The sequence below is a fragment of the Cheilinus undulatus genome, linkage group 12 (assembly GCF_018320785.1).
Source record: "Cheilinus undulatus linkage group 12, ASM1832078v1, whole genome shotgun sequence".
NCBI lineage: Eukaryota > Metazoa > Chordata > Actinopteri > Labriformes > Labridae > Cheilinus > Cheilinus undulatus.
In genome coordinates, this window is record NC_054876.1 from 48769550 (window position 1) to 48792785 (window position 23236).

The window sequence follows — 23236 nt, forward strand, 5'->3', positions numbered from 1 at the left end:
ATGACTGAACAATATTTCCTGTGATACTTCACAATAAAAGCCCCGCAGGAAGATGAGGGCTGATGGAGGGGGCTGATGATGTGATCATTAAACAAACTTTATTAAAGTCAAACGGATCTACAGACAGGAAGGTGTTCAAATATGACCTCACCAGGACCAAACAACCAATCAGCATGCAGCAGCTGAGCCCAGCATCCAATCAGAGCGCTGTGTGGGCAGGTGATGCTCCGCAGATACTGAGGAGTGTTACATAACTCCATGTGTGTGTGTTGCTAGGAAACTGTGTCCTTAGGTGAAGGCATCAAACCCTCTCTCCTCCTACACAACCACACAACTACACAAGCACATACACAACTACACAAGCACATACACAACTACACAAGCACATACACAACTACACAAGCACACAGCCACAGTCGTACCTGTGTGAAAGCACTCAGAGAGCAATAATCAGGTTTTTCTCTCCAACACTCCCACACAGAGCAGCAGAGGGATCAGTGTGGATGTAGGCAGCTTGTTATATATCCTATTATACAATCTATGCAGAGAGCAGCAACAGACAGCTTTTTCATCTTCATCATCCCCATCACTGCATTTACCATCAGGCAAAGGTAGGCCACCTCCAGGGGCCTCGGGTTCCAAGGGACCTCCAGATAAAGTCCTAAAAGATGTGCATCAAGTATGAAGTATATGTCAATGATTTAGACATGTATGTGAATATCAGTAAGGGGACTAAAGTAAATGGAACAGCATAGAAACAGATCTCGGTTATCTGAAAAGTCCCCATGGACCCCTGGTCACAACACCGTGGTCCAAGTCCCTCAGAAAGTCCCCAAATGTCTTCATATCAGTCTAATGGTAGTACGATACAACTTTATAGACAGACTGGGACTATGAACGGGTGGATTACTGTGTGATAAAATTATGAATAAATCCAAATGTCTGTTAGAGTCAGAAGAACAAATAAGACACTAACAGTGAGCCTATACAGTGGTCTTCCCATCCATCCCAGTAGAAATCAGGACAACCCTACCCTCCAGATCCAACTAGAACAGGTGCACCCCTACCCTCCAGATCCAACTAGAACAGGTGCACCCCCACCCTCCAGATCCAGCTAGAACAGGTGCACCCCCACCCTCCAGATCCAGCTAGAACAGGTGCACCCCCACCCTCCAGATCCAGCTAGAACAGGTGCACCCCCACCTTCCAGATCCAGCTACAACAGGTGCACCCATACCCTCCAGATCGAACTACAACAGGTGCACCCCTACCCTCCAGATCCAACTAGAACAGGTGCACCCCTACCCTCCAGATCCAGCAAGAACAGGTGCACCCCCACCCCCAAGATCCAGCAAGAACAGGTGCACCCCTACCCTCCAGATCCAACTACAACAGGTGCACCCCTACCCTCCAGATCCAGCAAGAACAGGAGCCCCCCCACCCTCCAGATCCAGCTAGAACAGATGCACCCATACCCTCCAGATCCAACTACAACAGGTGCACCCCTACCCTCCAGATCCAGCTAGAACAGGTGCACCCATACCCTCCAGATCCAGCAAGAACAGGTGCACCCCCACCCTCCAGATCCAGCAAGAACAGGTGCACTCCTACCCTTAAGATCCAGCTAGAACAGGTGCACCCCTACCCACCGTCCAGATCCAACTACAACAGGTGCACCCATTCCTTTCAGATCCAGCAAGAACAGGACACTCCTACCCTTAAGATCCAGCTAGAACAGGTGCACCCCTACCCACCGTCCAGATCCAACTACAACAGGTGCACCCATTCCTTTCAGATCCAGCTAGAATTAAGGACACTCTACCCTGCAATTCCAACGTGAACTGGGCCACCCTACACTTCAACTCTAAGGAGAACAGGGCCGCCTTCCACTGTGATCCATCATAAATTGAGGCACCCAAACCTCTCCATTCCAGTAAGAATCGGAGCACTTTACCATTTCAATCTAACAAGAATTAGAGCACAATACACTTCTGGTCCAACACCTCCCCTTCTAAACTATCAAAAATTTGGGAAACCCCACCCTTGTAGTCCAAGTACAATCAGGACACCCTATCCTCCCAATCCAACCAGAACCAGGGACGATCTATTCTTAGATGTGGACATTTATAACACAGGTGTAGGTCCTTGTGGAAGAAGTTTATAAACCCAACTGTCAGGTAGAAATACCTCTACTGAAAAATGATATAATTCTTTCTTTCAGTTCGGCTACATGACAGCATTTCAGAGGAGGCTCATCATTACCTCATCTTTGACCTGTGAGTCTGTTCTCTATTATCTAATATGATTTCATGCTCTTTAATACTTGGTTTGTGTTCCATATGAGTGATTTCATCATTTTCTTAACATGCATGAGTATGACACACTGAGCTTTTGGCCTTAGTAACCCAGCACGCTATGCACAGTGTAGCTGCTGGTGTTGTAAATGAAAAGAGGGTGAATTAGCTGAGACGGAGAGTTGGCAGCACCAACCTAGACACATTGAACTGAGATTCATTCAGTTTAACCAGTACCTAGAGGATTAATGAGCTACCTGGTAAACATGTGTGTTCTTTACAAGCATGAATATGACATGACAACATTACAACACTGATATACAAACAGCTTCACCAACATTCCATCATTTGCTTTGATGATGTCATCTTTTAAAGTATTTAATAGGCTTTAGAAAGATGATGTCATCAAACCCTATAACACATTCCATCCCTAACTTTAAAGATGTTATACTTTCATGTTTATCAAACATTCCATTCCTAACTTTGAAGACTTTTTCCTTTAATGTTTATTAAACATTCCATCCCTAACTTTGAAGACATTATACTCTAATGTTTATGAAACATTCCCTCCCTGCCGTTGAAGACATATTTTAATGTTTATAAAACATTCCATCCCTAACTTTGAAGACGTTTTCCTTTAATGTTTATTTAAAATTCCATCCCTTACTTGAAGACATTATCCTTTAATATTTATTAAACATTCCATCCCTGCCTTTGAAGACGTCTTCCTTTAATGAGTATTAAATATTTCCTCCCTACCTTTGAAGACATTATTCTTTTACATTTATTTAAGATACTATCCTTGCCTTTATAAATGTAATTCTTTAATGTTTATTAAACATTCCATCCCTGCCTCTGAAGATGTAATTCTTCAATGTTTATGAAACATTCAATCCCTGCCTTTGAAGACATTATACTTTATTGTTAATGAAACATTCCATCCCTGCATCTGAAGATGTAATACTTTAATGGCTATAAAACATTCCGTCCCTGCCTTTGAAGACGTTATCTTTTAATGTGTATTAAACATTTCATCTCTACCTTTGAAGACATCCTTTTACATTTATGAAACATTCCATCCCTGCGTCTGATGATGTAAATCTTTTTTGTTTATTTAACATTCCATCCCTGAATCTTATGATGTTATGCTTTTGTTTAACATTTTATCCCTGCCTTTATAAATGTTATTCTTTAATATTTATGAAACATTTCATTCCTGCCTTTGAAGATGTAATTCTTTAATGTTTATGAAACATTCCATCCCTGCCTTTGAAGTTTTAATTCTTTAATATTTATGAAACATTTCATTCCTGCCTTTGAAGATGTATTTCTTTATGTTTATGAAACATTCCATCCCTGCCTTTGAAGATTTAATTCTTTAATGTTTATGAAACATTCCAACCCTGCCTTTGAAGTTTTAATTCTTTAATATTTATGAAACATTTCATTCCTGCCTTTGAAGATGTTTTCCTCTAATGTTTATGAAACATTCCATCCCTGCCTTTGAAGTTTTAATTCTTTAATATTTATGAAACATTTCATTCCTGCCTTTGAAGATGTATTTCTTTAATGTTTATGAAACATTCCATCCCTGCCTTTGAAGATTTAATTCTTTAATGTTTATGAAACAGTCCAATCCTGCCTTTGAAGATGTTATCCTTTAATGATTATTTAACATTCCATCCTTACTTTGAAGACATTATCCTTTAATGTTTATGAAACATTCCATTCCTACCTTCGAAGACATCAAACTTTAATGTTAATGAAACATTCCATCCCTGCCTTTGAAGACTGTCTTTTACTTTACAATTCATCCTTGCACGTTGGCCTGTCTTGACCCCCATTTGTCATGTCAATCTGACCCTACATGATTTATTTGCTGAGTTGCATGTTAAATTTGTGTTGAAAACTACATGAGAGAGAAAAACTGTTAAAGAAGCGCCACTAGCCTCCAGCTCCGGATCTTAGCATGTGAATTGAAGCTGCTTGCAGTACTAATTCAAAGGGGTGAATTAGGCAAAGGCTAAATGTGTCACTGTACACTTACAGTTTTCTTCCAGTAAAATCTCCATATAACCTTCATTTCTGTGTCTGTGTGCAGGGTAACAGGTGGAGAGCTATTTGAAGATATTGTAGCGAGAGAATATTACAGTGAAGCTGACGCCAGGTAAGACACCGAAACGGCGTTAAATTCTCCAATCTGGATCAGTGTCATGTTCTGTTGTAGTTTTACATCTGTCTAAACATGAATACACACCTCAACACACACAACAGGCTCTGACCTTTGACCTCTGTGTCCACAGTCACTGTATCCAGCAGATTTTGGAGGCGGTGCTTCACTGTCATCAGATGGGCGTGGTCCACAGAGACCTGAAGGTACCTGACCGTTTAAAAATCTAACATAATGTATATTTAATGTAATGTTAGTATTAATATAATAAGTTATCGACTTGGTATTTTTCCAAGCTCTTTCTTGAATTGCACATTTGTTGGAAGTACGGGTGTGAGTGCTAGGCTAATTAGTGCAGCGCTGGGTCACCTCTGGGTTCAGGAGACTAAAAGAGGGTGTAAGCATGTGAGCTGTGTGAGCATGTTAGCATCTCCTATAAAAACATTTCTAGCATCCTCATGTGAAGAAACAAGAGCGAGCCCTAAACAACATTCAAAAGACAAGAGTAAGGCAAAGTTATCATTGTTAGCATCTCTTATTTAAACAAATCAGTGCAGTTAGGCAGAGTTAACATTGTTAGCATCTCATGTATACACAAATGAGAGGAGATAGGCACAGTTAGCATTGTTAGCACCTCCTATATAAACAAATAAATGGATTTAGGCAGAGTTAGCACTGTTAGCAATAAATAAATGAGTGGATTAGGCAGATTTAGCACTATTAGCACCTCCTATGTAAACAAAAGAGTAGAGTTAGCATTGTTAGTCTTGTCTATCTCATCAAATCAGCAGAATTAGCATTATTAGCATTCCCTGTGTAAACCAGTACATAATTCTAGCATTAGTATCATGTCCTATGTCTACAAATGACAGGAGCTAGCATGTTAGCACCTCCATTGTAAACCAAGCAGTATTAGCTTTGTCAGTTCATCCTTTCTTCACCACTGAGCATAGTTAGCATGGTTAGCATCTTTTCCGTGTTTCTCCAGCCAGAGAACCTTCTTCTGGCTTCCAAGTCCAAAGGAGCGGCTGTGAAACTGGCTGACTTTGGCCTCGCCATTGAGGTGGAGGGAGATCAGCAGGCATGGTTCGGTATGTCAGATCCTGTAGTTCTAGTCCTGTTGTACTATGACTGCTGAGCAGCGTCTCTGTTTAAAGCTATATTCTGATACCACTGTGTCTTTTTTATCTGCAGGTTTTGCAGGAACTCCTGGGTATCTGTCTCCAGAGGTTCTAAGGAAGGATCCTTACGGGAAAGCTGTAGACCTCTGGGCCTGTGGTCAGATTCCATTCTGCTCTACTCTGTCCTACCTTGTCTCCTGTCCTTCCCCATGCCTCCTTGTCTCCTCTCATGCCTCCTTGTCTCCTCAGGTGTGATCCTGTACATCCTCCTGGTTGGTTATCCTCCATTCTGGGATGAAGATCAACATCGTCTTTACCAGCAGATCAAAGCTGGAGCGTATGATGTAGGTCACATGATGGCAGAGCTCTCATTGGTCATGATGTGTACTTGGGGCAGGCCTCTGACTTGGTGTCTCCTGTTCTTACCTCCTCTGCTACCTTGTCACCTCCTGTCTCCTTTACTTATTTGTCTCCTTTGCTTTCTCCTCTCCTTCCTCAATCTCCTCCTGGTAGTTTCCCTCCCCAGAGTGGGACACAGTGACTCCTGAAGCCAAAGATCTTATTAATAAGATGTTGACCATAAATCCGTCTAAACGGATCACAGCAGCAGAGGCGCTCAAACACCCGTGGATATCTGTAAGGCTGACCCCTCTCCTCTGTCATATCTTTATATTAACTTTATATATAGATTTAAAGATGATGATAACGATGGTGATGATGTTCCTCTAGCACCGCTCCACTGTGGCGTCCTGTATGCACAGACAGGAGACGGTCGAGTGTCTGAAGAAGTTCAACGCCAGGAGGAAACTGAAGGTAAGGCCTCGTCTAAACATGGGGTTAGTACCTCTGAAAACAGATACGGTTCACTTAACCAGATAAATGATACCAGTATGTAAATGTAGTTAAAGCTAAAACCTCAGTCCTGAAAATACATTAATGTGTAAGGAGAAAGGAAGGAAGACAGCTAATGTAGTCTAAGACCCTCAAAATGTACCAGTACATACCACTGATATAGACTGATAATAACAGGTGATATATACTGAGTTTTACAGCTGATGTAGACTGATATTTACAGCTGATGTAGACTGATATTTACAGCTGATATAGACTGATGTTAACAGCTGACATAGGCTGGTATTTAGAGCTGATATAGACTGATGTTCACAGCTGATGTAGACTGATGTTAACAGCTGATATAGACTGATGTTAACAGCTGATATAGACTAGTATTTACAGCTGATCTGACTGATATTTACAGCTGATATAGACTGATATTTACAGCTGATATAGACTGATGTTAACAGCTGATATAGACTGATGTTAACAGCTGACATAGGCTGGTATTTAGAGCTGATATAGACTGATGTTCACAGCTGATGTAGACTGATGTTTATAGCAGAAATATATGTTGCGTGATTTAATTCCTTCCTTGTGTCCTCGGTTGTTTTAGGGAGCTATCCTCACCACCATGTTGGCCACCAGAAACTTCTCAGGTAAGATCACCGCTCACATGCTCACCTGTCTTCAGGTAAACTGACTCCAGGCTTCTTATTGGTCATTAGTCGTCCTGGTTTCTGCATTGTGTCAATCACTTTATAACTTGTTGATTTTAAAAGTACTGGGAAAAAAAGAATACCTTATATTGGTTATTATGTGATCAGTCAAGTTTGACCTTTGACCTACAGTAGCTGAGGGTTAAACTGTCAGAGATCAACCAATCAGCTGCCAGCTTACACACAATTAACGGGTTAACACCATGTGTGTATGTGTCAGCAGCTGTCGTTGAGTTTCATACACACTCGGGATACCACTGAGCTATAGATAGCATGGAAACCACCGAGGGCGAGCGAGAGGGAGAGAGAGAGAAACTAAGGGCTCTGGTGATCACCCCATCATCATGCTCTGTCATACCTGACAGCATTTTATCTTGGTTTGTGGATATACATCACTTACCAGAAGTTTTTTTTAAGACAGTAGTCCTTAGAGGACAAAGAGACATGGAGGCAGGACTACGTATCCCAGCATGCTTTGTGCAGTGAAGATGCTGCTGATAAGAATGAAGAAGGGCAGTTAAGTGCCTCTTTAACAGCTTTTCTCCTTCATGTTAATGTACTTTTTAGATGCTTCGTAGGATGTCAGCGTTCTAAAACCAATCAAAGTATAGAAAGGATGACATCATCAAAGACAGAGGAGAGAATGTTGGTGAAGCTGAGGATGTTGGGAGCTTTCCACATCTATTTTTATAGTAGGCCATAGTCGGCACAGAGGACAAGCTGATTCTACGAACTGGTTCTAAGAGCTGGTTCTATAAGCGGGTTTTAAGAGATGTTTCTAAGAGATGTTTCTAAGAGATGTTTCTAAGAGCTCTTTCTAAGAGCTTGTTCAAAGAGCTCGTTCTAAGAGCTGGTTATAAAAGCTGGTTTAAGAGCTGGTTCTTAAAGCTGTATCCAAGAGCTGGTTTCTAAGGGCTGGTTTTAAGAGCTGTTTCGAAGAGCTTGTTTCATGAGATGTTCTAAGAGCTGGTTTTACGAGCTGGTTCTAAGAGCTGGTTCTAAGAGCTGTTTCTAAGAGCTTGTTTCATGAGATGTTCTAAGAGCTGGTTTAAAGAGCTGGTTCTAAGAGCGGGTTCTAAGAGCTGGTTCTAAGAGCTGTTTCTAAGAGCTTGTTTCATGAGATGTTCTAAGAGCTGGTTTTAAGAGCTGGTTTCAAAGAGCTTGTTCTGAAAGCTGTTTCCAAGAGCTGGTTCTAAGAGCTGTTTCTAAGAGCTTGTTTCATGAGATGTTCTAAGAGCTGGTTTTAAGAGCTGGTTCTAAGAGCTGGTTCTAAGAGCTGGTTTCTAAGAGCTGGTTTCAAAGAGCTTGTTCTGAAAGCTGTTTCCAAGAGCTGGTTCTAAGAGCTGGTTTTAAGAGCTGTTTCTAACAGCTTGTTTCATGAGATGTTCTAAGAGCTGGTTTTAAGAGCTGGTTTTAAGAGCTGGTTCTAAGAGCTAGTTTCATGAGATGTTCTAAGAGCTGGTTTTAAGCGCTGGTTTCTTAGAGCTGGTTTTAAGAGCTGTTTCTAAGAGCTTGTTTCATGAGATGTTCTAAGAGCTGGTTCTAAGAGCTGGTTCCTTTTTCCAAAAAAAAAAAAATACAGTGAACTGGTCCATTTTTGTAATAAAAAAAAAAAAAAAACAAATGTTGCAAATTTCAAGATTCCATATCTGTCATCAGACAACTCTGTCTTACAAATCTCCAATCTGAAACGATTGTGCCAGGTCTGACAACAGACATGACCAGAGTTATTTGTATGAAACTATTTACAAATAAAACGTAACTGACGTTCAGTTTCGCTTCCAGCCATGAACCACCGTTGCTTGGGGATGTAGGTAAAAGTAATTGAGCTGATTCTACGATAAAACAGTTCTGGCAGATCTCAATACATTCTGTTTCTTCACGACCTAAGATTGCTTTATCAGGCACCCTTAATTGCAGTTAATTGTAATGACTGCGATTAATCTTGACAGCCCTAATTCTAGCGCCTCAGTGATCGCTGATGACAGAGGTTTTAGCCGTCTTTCCGACTTTGTACACCAATATCCATATCTCAAGAGTTCTTTGACAGATTTTCATCAAACTTCCAGTATTGTTCATCCTATTCAACTGTTTGAAATTTGGAGGTCAAAGGTGAAATGTAAAGGTCATTAGGCTTCATGGTCAGTCCTTGCTTCTGACATTTGTATCACAGTAAACAGCCCATCGCCGTACTTTCACTGTTTGGAGGTGTATCACCACCATGCAGTGGTTCTAGTTTGTTTAATGTTGAGATTTCAGAGAGGAAATTCTCCGTATTGTTCCTTTAAAAACCTGTGAAGTGTGTTTCTCCTACCCTTTACATGTGTGTGTGTTTGTGTGTGTTATCTGTGGCCCCAGGGCCTTGTCTGTCTGTCAGCTGGTGTCCAACAGGAGGAATGTGTTTCTGACTTTCTGCTCTCCAACCATCAGCAGCTCCGACTAAAATTAACCTCCACCCTCTGCCTGACCCCTCCCCTCCTCCCCCACTGTGCTTACAGAGACAGACCGAGACCACATGGATGATTTTTGCCATTTTGGACCAACCATGAGACTAAAAACCAGACTTTTCTCTTTGAACTGACCATTTAGTTCTTCCTCTTTCTCTGTGGTTTGAGTGTCTGGTTTGAAAAGTCTCCGGTCAGTCCCGTACTGTGGCGTTAAAGTTGTGTTTGGTGTCTTAGGTGTCAGAGGTTGTGGGTACGATGCCGTCTCTGCTCTTCTCTGCGTTTGTTCCGTTCTTTCTCACTCTGCTGCTTCTCTTTCTCTTCATCCTCATCCCTCGTTCAGGAGGAAAGAGTGGAGGCAACAAGAAGGCAGACGGCGTCAAGGTAACACTATCATCACTATTTTTATTTTCTTCTGTAACCCATGATGCCACTTTGCTTACACGCAAAGCTATGATTATTGATTATTTTTGATTATTATAGCTATGGCTATTGATCGATCATGATATTAAACTGGAGAATCCGTTAGATAAAGTATGTCCATACTGGGTCTGTTGCTCTACAGAGTCTGAAGATAGTATGGAGTCATTATTGTTGAAAAACTCGAGAGCACATTTTAATGTTTTAAGATCCTGACTCATTGGTTCTAGTCTCAGATTCTTCAGTCTTTTCATTCAAACCTTCCTTTGTGCTCTAAACTGCTTCCCTGTTCTAAACGTCTGATTGATCTCTAATCTTTAGATATCAGATTTTCTGTCCAGTTCATTCTCCTCTCATTCAGGTTGAGTCCATTAACTTGCGAAAGTGACACTCGGATCTTTTTTGTACCAAACTTTGTCTCGTATTTCTGCTCTTGGACTTTTTTTGATGAACTGACCAATGGGCTCTATGCACGGCGGGGTGTGACGTATTTCTGGTGAAAAATTAGCCATCCTGACAACTTCACCAAGCGATATGTGCTAAGCCAAAACGTAACCTTCTGTCATCGTAAACCTTCCAATATTGCGGTTAAGTGTCAAGTTTTCTCTTTTTTTGTTCATTGTTGTTCGTTTACTCTTCAGCATAATGGCATCCAAACATGCTAAAATGACGTTTCAAAGTCAGGTCAAAAACACATCTGGACATCATTGCTGTGTGCTGATATGTTCATCTTTAGCCGAATTGAATTCTGTTTTCAGTTAACTCCTGCAAATGGCCGGTAAACAGCAACGAATCTGCCATCATACGCCGTTCTCTTCTGCGTTCGCTCTTCTGACCGGAAGCCTATGAGCGGCCTAACGCCAGATGTGGATGTGATGCGAGCATAGAGCCTATTGTTAGAAGTAAAGGATGGACCAATCATGTTAGTTCTATTTTCGCTATTATTCTAAAGGAGTTGTTTTCTGTGGAAGCTCGTTTCCACCAAATAAAAAATACAAAATGTGAAAGTAAGGCAATCATAGTCACAGTTGTGAGATTAAAAGTAGGGTTGTTCTGATGCCAATACCAGTATTGGAAATACGTCTGATACTGCTTCAAATTCAGGTATCGGTATCGGCAAGTACACGAGTTTATGCACCGATCCGATACTGTTTAGTTTAACTTTATATTTTGCTTCATTTAGCCATGCTCGCTGTTAGTGCTATTAACCAGAAATCAATTCTTCTTTGCTTCCACTGTATGAACGGGCTTCCATTTTTGGCGCAGCGGCAGCAAAGAACAACCAAGGGACAACCAAGCTGCAAAGAATGTTGTCTGCATGACATTTTTCCTCATAATGTGATCGCTAAAATGCCTTCCAGACCAGTGCTGTCATACAAGACAAGAAGTGACACAATTTATAAAGTTAAATAACTTTTGAACCTTAAACCGCTGCATCTTACTTCTTTTTCCTCTTCAAGCTAGCCGTTGTGTTTTCCCATTGACACTACTGATGCCTTTAAATCTTTGCGGCAGCATTTTCAGTGGGCCTGTAACTCCTGTGTCTTTTGGGGACTTTAATGATTAAATCCACACCAGTAAACCCGATATTGAACTTCTTTTTAGCCATTTTAATGGAATTATGATCAAAAAGGAGTCCAGTCCAGACTGAGTCCAGTCACAGTACTCTAGTTTCTGTAAAAAAGAATGGATTATCTTGGACCTGCAGTGGCAAAGTCAAAGTCTTGCTCCTGAGGAATGCAGGGTTCTGTGGGACCTGCCCTCTACTGCCCCCTACTGCCAATCTCTGATTTTTCAGACAAACTCAAATGTGCTCTTGAGTTGTTCAGCAATAATGACGCTGTGTGCGGGGTAGATGTGGAAGTGGGAAGAGGGTCATTGTTAGCGTCTCAGAAATAACAGCACCATCCATAGTAGCAGGGTGGACTCCATCGTCCACACAGACATCCTCACAAATGTCAACATGATTGAGATGAGCTTTCGTTCAGAAGAAGACAACGTTCTGAATCATCGTCACTGATTCTGATCATCATGTTGTTGTGTAGGAGTCGTCTGAGAGCACAAACACCACCATCGAGGACGAGGATACCAGAGGTACACATACACAAGAACCTTCATGATCGATCAGTGATTGACAGACAAAAACATTCAGAAACTTTGTTGAAAATAAAACGTGATTCTGTGTTTGTGTCAGTGAGGAAGCAGGACATCATTAAAGTCACAGAGCAGCTCATCGAGGCCATCAGCAATGGAGACTTTGAGAGCTACACGTACGTAAAACACTGTCACTAAAGTCTGACTGTCCTCTGATTAAGTCGGACTCTTATTGTGAAATTATGCCCACAGGAAGATGTGTGACCCGGCAGTGACGGCGTTCGAGCCTGAGGCGTTGGGAAACCTGGTCGAAGGGTTAGATTTCCACCGCTTTTATTTTGAAAACTGTAAGTTGAACATCCTGTTTGTTGTATTGTTCAGCTGTTTGCAGCCATGTTTTTTGTCCTTGTGTTCCTGGTTCCTTCCATCTCATCTAGGAATTCATAAGTACAAAAATTCCCATTGGATATGTAGTCCTGAAAGTCCTCAAGAGTCTAAATCCCAGCTCAGAGATCCTTTAGCAATTTTTGTAGTCCTTGGGATTCCTGGTACTTTCCATTAGATCTCTGAACTCAGAAATTCCCAATACATCCAAGTATATCCTTTTCTGAGTTACTTTGAGCAGGTAACCCTGGGTAATGAGGCTTCTTTGGGTTTCTGAGTCAAGAGCACACTCTGGAATACATGATTAACTGTCAGAAAGGCTCTGAGATGGACGTGAACCCCAAATGAGTCCTTGAGATTCCAGACATATGTCGGCATATTTGTAGTCCATATGATCTCAACAGGTCTGCGGCCATATTTGTAGTCCCTTTGGTCCTAGCTGTTTGAAGCCATGTTTGTAGTCCCTGTGGTCCCAGCTGTTTGTAACTTTGTTTGTAGTCCCTGTGGTCCCAGCTGTTTGTAACTTTGTTTGTAGTCCCTGTGGTCCCAGCTCTTTAATGCCATGTTTGTAGTCCCTGTGGTCCCAGCTGTTTGTAGCCATGTTTGTAGTCCCTGTGGTCCCAGCTGTTTGTAGCCATGTTTGTAGTCCCTGTGGTCCCAGCTGTTTGTAGCCATGTTTGTAGTCCCTGTGGTCCCAGCTGTTTGAAGCCATGTTTGTAGTCCCTGTGGTCCCAGCTGTTTGTAACTTTGTTTGTAGTCCCTGTGGTCCCAGCTCTTTAATGCCATATTTGTAGTCCCTTTGGTCCTAGCTGTTTGTAGCCATGTTTGTAGTCCCTGTGGTCCCAGCTCTTTAATGCCATGTTTGTAGTCCCTGTGGTCCCAGCTCTTTGTAGCCATGTTAGTAGTCCCTGTGGTCCCAGCTGTCTGCAGCCATGTTTGTAGTCCGTGTTCTGTCATTTCTGTCCAGGTGACCTTTCTTCGTGTCTCCCCAGTGTGGTCAAAGAACAGTAAACCCGTCCACACCACCATCCTGAACCCTCATATCCACCTGGTGGGTGACGAGGCCGCCTGCATCGCTTACATCAGAGTCACGCAGTACATTGACGCCAACGGCACGCCACGCACCGCCCAATCAGAAGAGACCAGGGTGTGGCACCGCCGGGATGGCAAGTGGCAGATTGTCCACTTCCACCGCTCAGGCTCTCCCTCCACGCTCAGCAAGTAAGAGCAGCTGATTGGTCGGTTTTTAAATTGTCAAAGGTATGTTTTTTGTTTTCAAGCTATTTATTTTTTCTCCTTCTAGTTAACGACCACAGTGGGCGGGTCATTGATGGATCAACTCTCGCCTTGACAACCGATTGATTGACAGCAGGCCAGGCGTCTGATACCAACCGATGTGGATTTAGTTTGACAAAAACAAGATGGAGGACGGAGAGGGCGGGGCCAGAAAGCAGTGAACTGCACAACCAACCAATCAGCTTCCTTCTTTCAGCTCATCTGGACTTCAGTCGCGCCCTCCACCTCGTAATTAACCAATCACCTTCACAGCAAAGATTGTAATGGCGTGTGGAAACCTCGTATCTCCAGCTTTATTCACTCCCTGTTTCAGGATGATTGACAGGAGTCACGCTCCGCTCTACAACTGACCCCAACAAAAAGCTTTAGATCAAATTAATCAGTCTTTGGCATGTTTAATATGAATCCTTCTTATTTAACTCTTTATAGGTCAGCATTGATCAATCACATTATTCATAACTGATGACATCACCTTTATTAACACCAATCAATGAGCTATTGATCTATTTAGAGCAATCTAGAATCAGAGAGTCTAACTCACAGTCCATCCACGTGAAACCCTCTTTTTTTATTTTCGGCCCAGCTTGTCTCCTGGTGATGTTTCGATGGTATATACGGCTGTGTTTTCTTCTAATGATGCTGATTGGTCAGATTCGTTCTCAGACCTGGTTTCACACCGGAGCTTTGACGGGTGGATCTGCTCGATGACAGACATGAATCTGGATGATCCATCAGCTTAGCTTTTATACTTTAAATAACAACAATTGAAAGCAGCTCTTAAATGTGAGTCGGTATCTTTAGCTTACTAAAAGAACCTGCCGTTAGAATCAAGCTCATCCATGAGCTCACCCAACAACCCCAGCTTCACTAACATCCCTTTGTCCTCTGACTTTGATGACGTCATCCTTTGAATCCTGAAAGGTGATGTCATCCAAGCACATAAAACATTCCATCTTTGCCTTTAAGAAATGATGTCATTCCTGTAAAACAGAGGTTCTCAACTGGTGGGTTGGGGCCCGAAAGTGGGTCGCAGTGCTGGTCTCAGTGGGTCACAAAGGTGTGGGTAAGAGTCCATGATGTCTGGAGGGCCCACTCTGAAATAAATCCTTCTATTTTATTAGACTCGAGTTCTACGCCTGTTTAGCTCCTTTTCTGAAAAACCCTCTGCTTTTCTGATTTTGATGTTTTAGTTTCTCTGAATCTTTAGAAAAAAGCCCAAATGTCCACCTCACCTCGTCACAGGACAGGGACTAGGGTTCTACAGTAACTTCAGAACTCTATTAAATACAGTTAAATTGTGGAAAATTTCTCAGTTAAGCCCTTTTCACACCGCCACGCGGCAACTCACCGCCTCCAGTCATTTTAATGAGGGACGGGCAGCAGACGGGAAGCGGTTTTAACGGCAGTAGGACCCAGACGCGGTTGCCGCCCACGTGAACGCGCACAGGTGTTGCCCTGCCGCTCGGAGTTCAGCATGTTGAACTTTCTGGTGGCAGCCGCCTGGCAACAGCCAATCACTCCAAAGGAGGGAGAGAACCTGGAAATAGCAGACTTCATGCGTCTAAGCAAACAATGGAGGAGCTCATAATGTTGGTGTCGGAATATCCTGAGCTCTACCGTTGTACAAAGACAACCAGAAGAAAAGTTGTGGAACCAACCACTGAAACGTGTTTTCTAGGGGGAATTATTTTGATGACAGAACCATATTTTTCCCCCCGTTTTATAGTACATTATACATGTTAATGTACAGGGATTGTGAGGTACTCCACATGTTTTTGGGGAGGGGGTGTGTGACGGACTTGTGGGCGGGCTCTGCTGTGACGTCCACCGAAGCACCTCTAGGTCATTGCTGCCCTGTACTGCGGCGGCAGCAGCTGCTTTAAAAAACGCTCAGCATTTCAGGGGACTCCTCCGGCAGGGAGGCGGTTTTCAGGGTAGTTACCACGCGGCGGTGTGTAACCGGCTTTACTCATTCAGGAGGGTGGGTGGGTCCTGATCCTAGACCAGCTGAGAACCCCTGCTTTAAAGCCTACAAAGTACTGGATCAGAACAGACCTATGGGTCCACATTGAGGATTACCACCTGGTATGAGATTACCCAGCACGGATGTTAATGTGAGGTATAAAGGGGGCCATGATGGAGGGCTGTATTAAAAATCATTTACTGACGTTGTTGTTCTGCATAAATACAGCAGCTTTGAATGACTGGAAACAATCAGACCTCTACCTACAGGAATAAATGTTCCTATTAGTTATAAACCAGGGAAGCTGATTCACTGAGAATAAATGCGATTAATTATTCTTTACTTCTGCTGCTGACTGGGGGCGGGGCTTCATATGTTGTGAAAATAGCGATCATTAATGTGCTCTGGAGATACGAGGTTTCCACATAAAACCTTTAGATAGTGCTACATAACATCAGCTGTTGTCATGGTAACCGATTATTATAATGAGACCCATCATCTCCTCGTCATGCCAGTTTAAATGTTTATAACGTGATAATAGAGATAGATTCTTTATTATATTTTTATTTCATCTATAAAGTCTTAGAATGTTTGTTTTATAGTTTTATGATGAAAAACTCAAACTGGTGTATTGTAGATGTGGCGTGGAGATGTTTGGGTCCGACACTAACTTCAGCATCAATAACTTGTTTTAACAGAGATGATGTAATAACAGTAATAATTTACAATTAAATATGAGATGTTCACGACGGCGTCCACCTCAGGACGCTTGTCTCTGCTTCCATCGGGCTCAGAGAGCTCGCCAATCTTCCATTGCTCTTTCACCGGAGATCTTCCATCGACGGTCACCGCAGCTCCGCCACCACCCAACCTCCCGCCATGGGTCTTAACGAGCTCGGCCTTAATGAGGTACCTTAACGAGCTTTCTGTGGGCTCTAATGTGATCCTGATCAGAGAATAAAATTTCAGAGAGAGGAAGGAAGAGAGAGAGGAAACCTGCTGAGAGAGGAAGGAAGGAAGGAAGGAAGGAAGTAGATAATGATATCCTGAAATTTGTGAAGCAAAAAAAGCTTACCAGAAATTCCAGTGAAAAAACAGACAGCTAATCAAATCCTTTACACAGTGAAACATCAACAGTTTTTCATAATGATGTCCTCTGTATGGTACGGTGGTCCAAATGGTCAAATGCTAAAAAGATTTCCAGGAATAGAAGCTCCGTTTTTGAAACAGTCTTTATGTTTCCGAATACATTCTGTCCTTAAATGTTTAAATGTTTACAAGTTTTATGAAACGTCTTTGTGTCTCTACTGTACTTTGTATTTTGTTTAAAGTTTTTTCATCTCAAAGAAGTCTGGCTGTAGACCCCACATCTCAGACGCTACATCTTGCAGACCCGTACTGTGAAGAAGCCTCTGTCAGGAAGGAAGTGATGTAATGTGCTGGTCTAGCGTATTTCCTGTTTTAGAAGTAGTTAGACAAATGGAGGCTCACTCTGACCATGGTAGCTTTGTTAGAATTTTCATTAAGGACCGCTTTATTCTTCTAAGCAGACGGGTTAGTCAGCCTTGTTCTCTTCTGGTCCTAACCCAGAGCAACCCAGCAACATTAAATCGTTTAGAACCATCATTGATTATCAACCATTAGAAAAGCCGAACTTTAAAAGGATCCATAAAAACCTTTTAACTAGAAAACATTACATACACAGTAGTACTGAGGAAACCTGCCCCCTAGTGGACTAAAACATCCCCACTCATACTAGAGAGTACACCTTTATTTAGCAGTATTTTTTACACTGTTTGATCTTTGACTGCAGAGAGAAGTCTGGCCATAAAGACCAGGTCTTGGTCTTACACTGGAACCCCGTCGTTGAATCTGAGATGTCATCCTCGCTGCAGGGCTGAAGGCATCAGCTGGTGTTGTTCGCCTTGCCATTACCTTAACTGGAGGTTTAATCTGGTTTTATTTTGAAAGTTTTAGTGTGTGTTTCCTCCTGACAGAGATGGTGTCTTACAGGTCTGCAAAAGAGGGTGTCTGAGATCTGCAGTCTGCAGCCGGACTGGGCTGTTTCAAAAAATTGTTTCCTGCTTCATCAAATCTTTTTCAAATCTTTTTTTTTTTTTTTGTCCATTTCATAAATTTTTGTGTTTTAAAAAACTGTTCCTGCATCTCATTTTTTGTAAGTAAAACGTTTTTAGAATTTTCAGTTTTATGAATTTTTTTTGTTGTAGTTTCATTGAATATTTTCTAGTGCCACAAAATGATTTTGCATCTCACAGAAGGTTTTTTTTTTCAGGTTTCATTGACTTTTCCTGTTTCAATTTAAGCTCATTTTTTTTTTCATTTTGGGAATTATTCAAATATTTTGTTCACATTTATTTTCATCCTTCATAAAATTTTCCTTCATCACCCAAAAAATGTTTTTGTTGCATGATTTTTTTGTTTCCCAAAGTTCTTTTTGAGTTTTATGATGCACTTTTGCATTTCACTTTTGATTTTCGTGTTTTTATTAAATTATTTTGCATCTTGCCATTTTTTTTAAACATCTGGTTTCACAGTCTTTTTGTGTGTCATGATATTTTTGTATTTTTTAAATGTTTTCATTCAGTGGAATGTTTTTGCAGTTGACTTTTTGGGCCACCGTACCACAGAGTCCCAGCGATGACTTAAAGTAATCAATGTTTTTTTTTTTGTCTAATGTTACAAGTTAGAATAAAAAACATGACAGTATTGTCACTGAATCATCGGCCAATCACATCAGACTTTCCTCACTGATAAAACTCAGAGAAGTACACATAAAAACGTGAGGGAAATAATTCATACTTTTTTCGGGGCAATAAAAGAGCAGCAGGTCAATGTCTCCTCTGAGCCTCCATACAACAGACCTCTGACACTGGCGTGGGTGTTGGAGTTTAGCTGTAGCTGTTTAACCATTGGTGGCTGGCAGTTGGCGTTGGAGTTTAGCCGTATGCGTTGGTGGTTGGTGGTGCGGTGGCTGTGTGAAACCTCATATCTCTGTTTTCGTCTTTCCGGGGCCTTAACACTCAAAATGACTCAAATTCAACCCTCCATTTTTTTGGCGTGACCTTCAGATGAGCCCGCCCACTCAGAGCCGCTGTTTTCAGATTTAGTTGGCGATTTCTGTCCCAGGAGATATGAGGTTTTGTTGCCATGGCGGCGCAGTTAAAGCGTTGGATTTCTGGGTGGCGTTTGTTGGGAGAGCGAGTATACTTCCTCTGCTGTGATGGCGTTTACCTTCTGTACAGACGATGTGATTCTCTGCATGCACGGTTTGTGTTTTTGTGTTTCGGCTTCGGCCTCTGCTGCGTTTTGATGTTCGCGGTGGCGCTCGGCGGACTCTGCCCAGTTAGCCTTGCTAGCATCCCTCATTGGGAGCTGTGGCGTCTGCTAGCCGCGAGCTAACGAAACGTCAGCAGTGCCGTCTTTGATATTCTGCGGTTTTTGACCCGTTGTGTTCGTCTGGGACGCTTACAGCAGCTTTTTACCGTCAGGAGAATGTAGAACTTTGTACAATCAGATTCTTACCAAGATGACGATATTATTATGATTATTATTATTATTATTGATTGATCGGTATCTGGCGTTTGTATATTAAAGCTTTTTAATGTTGGACTCGGCTCGTGTGAATCACCCTGTAGAGATCACTTAGTGTTTATCAGCTTTTTTTCTGTTGGTATGATATGCAGTATAGCGTGTGACACCAGTTTCCTTAGCAACGCTGAATGTGTTCGCCCCGGCGCCGCTGCCTTTTTTTTTTGTTTGTTTTACTTGACATCTCTGCGCCATTTGGTGTCCCAGCTCGAAAACACACTGTCCAGGTTTCCCATTGACCTTTGACCTTTCAGGCTAGATGGAGGAACCACCTGTTTGAGGACAAATCCAACCCCAATTAGATTTTTAAAAAGCCATGAAAAAGCCATAAAAAGACATGGTTTTAAAAAAAAAACCCTAATTGGATTAAAAAAAATTTTGATTCTGTAAAACTAATTCTTTTGTATTTTAAAATAACCTGATAAAAAACTTTTTTTTTAAATAATTTGATTAAAAAACAAATTAAAGAAAAAAACCTATGAAACCCCATTTAGATACAAAACTTTTTTTTTTTTTTTAAACCCAAGTAGATCAAAAACCGAATGTTTCAGAGAATATTGTTTTTTGTTTCTGGATGTAAAAAATTAAGATCAAAGAACAGAACACAGATAATATAACATTCTTTTCTGCCCTGTATGTGTGGCCTGGTGCAGATGTTGTGAATAAAAGAATGTTACATCCCCAGTTTTCTGTTCTTTAATCTTCCTTTTTAATTTCTAAACACAACAAAACAAATAAAAATGAACCGTTTTTCTTTTATATTTTTTAAATTTATTTATTTTTGGATTTTTATTTTTTGTTTGTTTTTGTATTTTCAACTTAAATGAAATAACTGACGGGGTTATTGGCTTTATTTGGACTTGCATGCTTTATTGGGAAATATTTATATTCCTCATAGGGTCACATGTTTTCCTGTTCTTCCAGTTTTTCTTTAAAACAAGAAATCAAAAAAAAAGAAAAAAAAAACAGATGGAACAACAAAATAATAAAATTGGACCCATTCAAGAAAACATATTTCTGTTTTTGTTACTCAAATGGAAGAAATGAGACGAATGAATGTTTTGTTTATTCCAGAACAATAGCTAAATGGCTTTGTTTTTCTTTATTTTATTTTAAATGGAAATTTGAAAACAAACGTGACTTTCTGTGGATTTCTGAGGATCAAAATTGAGCTGTCTGAAAGTACACTGATCCTGGGGGCAGGTTTTTTCTGTGTTTTCTTTCCTTTTTTTTAATGGTTACTGGTAGAAAGCTTGTTTCGTGATTTTAAAATTAAGACTCTGACTATATACAGCATGAATTATCATGTCGACGTGGCCTTAGAGAATCAGGTCTCTATTTCTTCTAAATGGCTTTTGACCAGAGTTGTAATGAGTGTGTGCATAACGCTGCCATCAAGTGAAGTTGTGAACCCCATGATAGGGGGGCGTTTATATGGTCTGAACACAGTATACATGACCCTAATTGAAGGCTCTGTAAGTTTCTGTTTTCCATGGGAACCCTGAACAAAATAAAAGGTTCCGTCCTAAAATGTTTAATTTTTGGTCAACCATGAACTTCCTGTTTCATGGCGCTGTTGTCATGTAAAGATGAAACAAATTAAAGGTTCCATCCTCAGATATAACGCTATATAAATGTTTGTCAACCTTGAACTTCCTGTTTCATGGCGCTATTGTCATGTAAACAAATATAATTAAAGTTTCCGTCCTCAGTTTAAACAACATATAAATGTTTGTCAACCTTTAACTTCCTGTTTAATGGCGCTGTTATCATATAAAGAACTATAATACAAGGTTCTGTCCTCAGTTTAAACAACATATAAATGTTTGTCAACCTTGAACTTCCTGTTTCATGGTGCTGTTATCATGTAAAGAAATACAATAAAAGGTTCCGTCCTCAGAGAAAACATCATGTTACTGTTAGTCAACCTTGAACTTCCTGTTTCATGGTACTGTTATCATGTAAAGAAATACAATAAAAGGTTCCGTCCTCAGATAAAACAACATATTACTGTTAGTCAACCTTGAACTTCCTGTTTCATGGCGCTGTTATCATGTAAAGAAATATAATAACAGGTTCTGACCTCAGATAAAACAACATATAAATGTTTGACAACCTTAAACCAGGGTGGTTTATGCCTTGACAGTGTGATCTCAGACTGGACTCTAGATGGCGCCTGCAGACTGAATGGCTGTTTTTCTACACTAGACTGGCGTGTGTTTTCTAAAGCTCACCTTAAACCTTTTCTGACACTTGAAAGTTTGATTTGTGGTTGGTGGAAGTCTTTGAGACGCTGCCTGCTGATATCTGAGATGTCATTTTTTAAAAACTCTTTTTGGTGTTAATGCTTGAAACTGAAGAACTCATCTTAAAGCAGATTTATTCTACGAACAGATGCTACGATGTTTATTTCCTGTTTCTACCAGTGAGTGTGGCTGCTTCATATTTATCCTCATCCATCCAAAGCACCGACTTCCAACCTTGAATGTCCGTCTGACTGAAATCTCTTTTCTAATTGGCTCAGACCGACAGCTTCACATCTGTACCTGATGCTAAAGCTTCGAGGTGGAAGTCTCTGTTTTAAACTGCAGCTGTGAGCGCTCACCGGCCACGGCGGGATACGACACTGGGGGAGGAGGAGCTTCAGTTGCTGCTGAGCATTGTTAGCAATCATTGGCTGTTCGCTACCAAATGGCTGGTTCTGAGCATGAGCTAATCTCAGCTAGCAGCATGTGTGGATTATGAAAAATGAAAAACTCAGATGCATTTGATTGATTTTGCAGGACTATGGTAGAGTTTCTTTGGGGCAGCAGAAGCATTTGTATTTTTCCAGCTCATGTCCCTTAAGGGCCTCCGTAGAAATCTTATTCAGATGAAAGTCTCCCACCGTGGCAATATGAAAATCTACTTGACTATAAAGGTTTAAAACTGTCTGAAGCTCCTCCATCAATGATCTTTAATCTTTGGATTTAATTCAGAAAGACAAATAAGAACAAAATAATCCATCAATAAAATATCCAACAATAATAAACATGTTTACATTTCTGGATATTAGCAGGTTTTATTTTGTTTGGTCAGAATAAAATCCAAAGCGTCTCCTCTTGGTCTTGTGTCGGCCGTGTCAGCGCTCTGCAGATCCAATAATCAGCTCGATCACTCACTCAGCTTTTCTACTATGATCAATATTGTACTGTACTGTATTAACTGAAGCTGCATGCTCTGTGTGTAACCGTGTGAGCGAGCGACAGAGAGAGAGAGAGTGTTTTTAACCTTTTTGTAGTTTTTTGGAGTATTTCTTCTGCATCGTGTTTAAAGTGCTTCTGTAAATAAACGGAGGTGGTCAAACGCTGCGTCTGATTGGTCTGTATTTCTATAGATAGATTTAATGATTGATTGATTGACCCTGGTCGATCGATTTCTCAGGATTCTGACCATGTAAACCATTTTAGGATAAATCCACCACAATAGACATGATTAATGCATTCATCAGAATACAAACAACAGTTAAAGTGCCACAGCTCACCATTTGGACTATGGACAGGATTCCTCTGTAAAACCCTGTCCATAGAGACCAGGATGATGTCTGTATGTTGAAGCGTTCAGGAGTAGCAGCCTCTTTGCTGAGGCTATATGACCATGGTTATTTTGAGTCTCCAGTTATAAACCACCTGGTATTTTCCTCATAAAAACAGCTGATAAATCCTCATTTCCTGTTCTCTGCTTTGAACCCGATCTAGCTAAGACTTCGTGCTTTAGTCCTGTTGAGTTTTCCGTCTAATCCCTCGCAGCGACAGTCATCTACAGGCCTCTGTTTCACTATAAACCAGGGTTATAATAGTTTGGGATTTTTCATTGGTTCTAGTTTTTATTTAGTTTTTACCTTTTGTT

The 23236-nt window shown here is 41.1% G+C and overlaps 1 protein-coding gene across 2 annotated transcripts in view; it reads left to right on the forward strand.

The window, feature by feature from the left end:
* Window positions 1–22694, forward strand: part of camk2a (calcium/calmodulin-dependent protein kinase II alpha) — a 44421-nt gene extending 21727 nt beyond the window's left edge. Inside the window, exons 4-18 of one of the 2 annotated variants that reach the window (XM_041801123.1) lie at window positions 2222–2276; window positions 4396–4461; window positions 4598–4670; window positions 5453–5555; window positions 5659–5742; window positions 5835–5929; window positions 6099–6221; window positions 6315–6398; window positions 7036–7078; window positions 9926–9966; window positions 12048–12096; window positions 12197–12272; window positions 12349–12443; window positions 13473–13701; window positions 13784–22694. In XM_041801123.1, the coding sequence (XP_041657057.1) occupies window positions 2222–2276; window positions 4396–4461; window positions 4598–4670; window positions 5453–5555; window positions 5659–5742; window positions 5835–5929; window positions 6099–6221; window positions 6315–6398; window positions 7036–7078; window positions 9926–9966; window positions 12048–12096; window positions 12197–12272; window positions 12349–12443; window positions 13473–13701; window positions 13784–13787 (1220 nt within the window). In that variant the 3' untranslated portion in view covers window positions 13788–22694. Of the gene's footprint in view, window positions 1–2221; window positions 2277–4395; window positions 4462–4597; window positions 4671–5452; window positions 5556–5658; window positions 5743–5834; window positions 5930–6098; window positions 6222–6314; window positions 6399–7035; window positions 7079–9925; window positions 9967–12047; window positions 12097–12196; window positions 12273–12348; window positions 12444–13472; window positions 13706–13783 lie in introns of those variants that run through there. The other variant, XM_041801124.1, reaches the window with a different exon arrangement.
* Window positions 22695–23236: the final 542 nt, after the last annotated feature.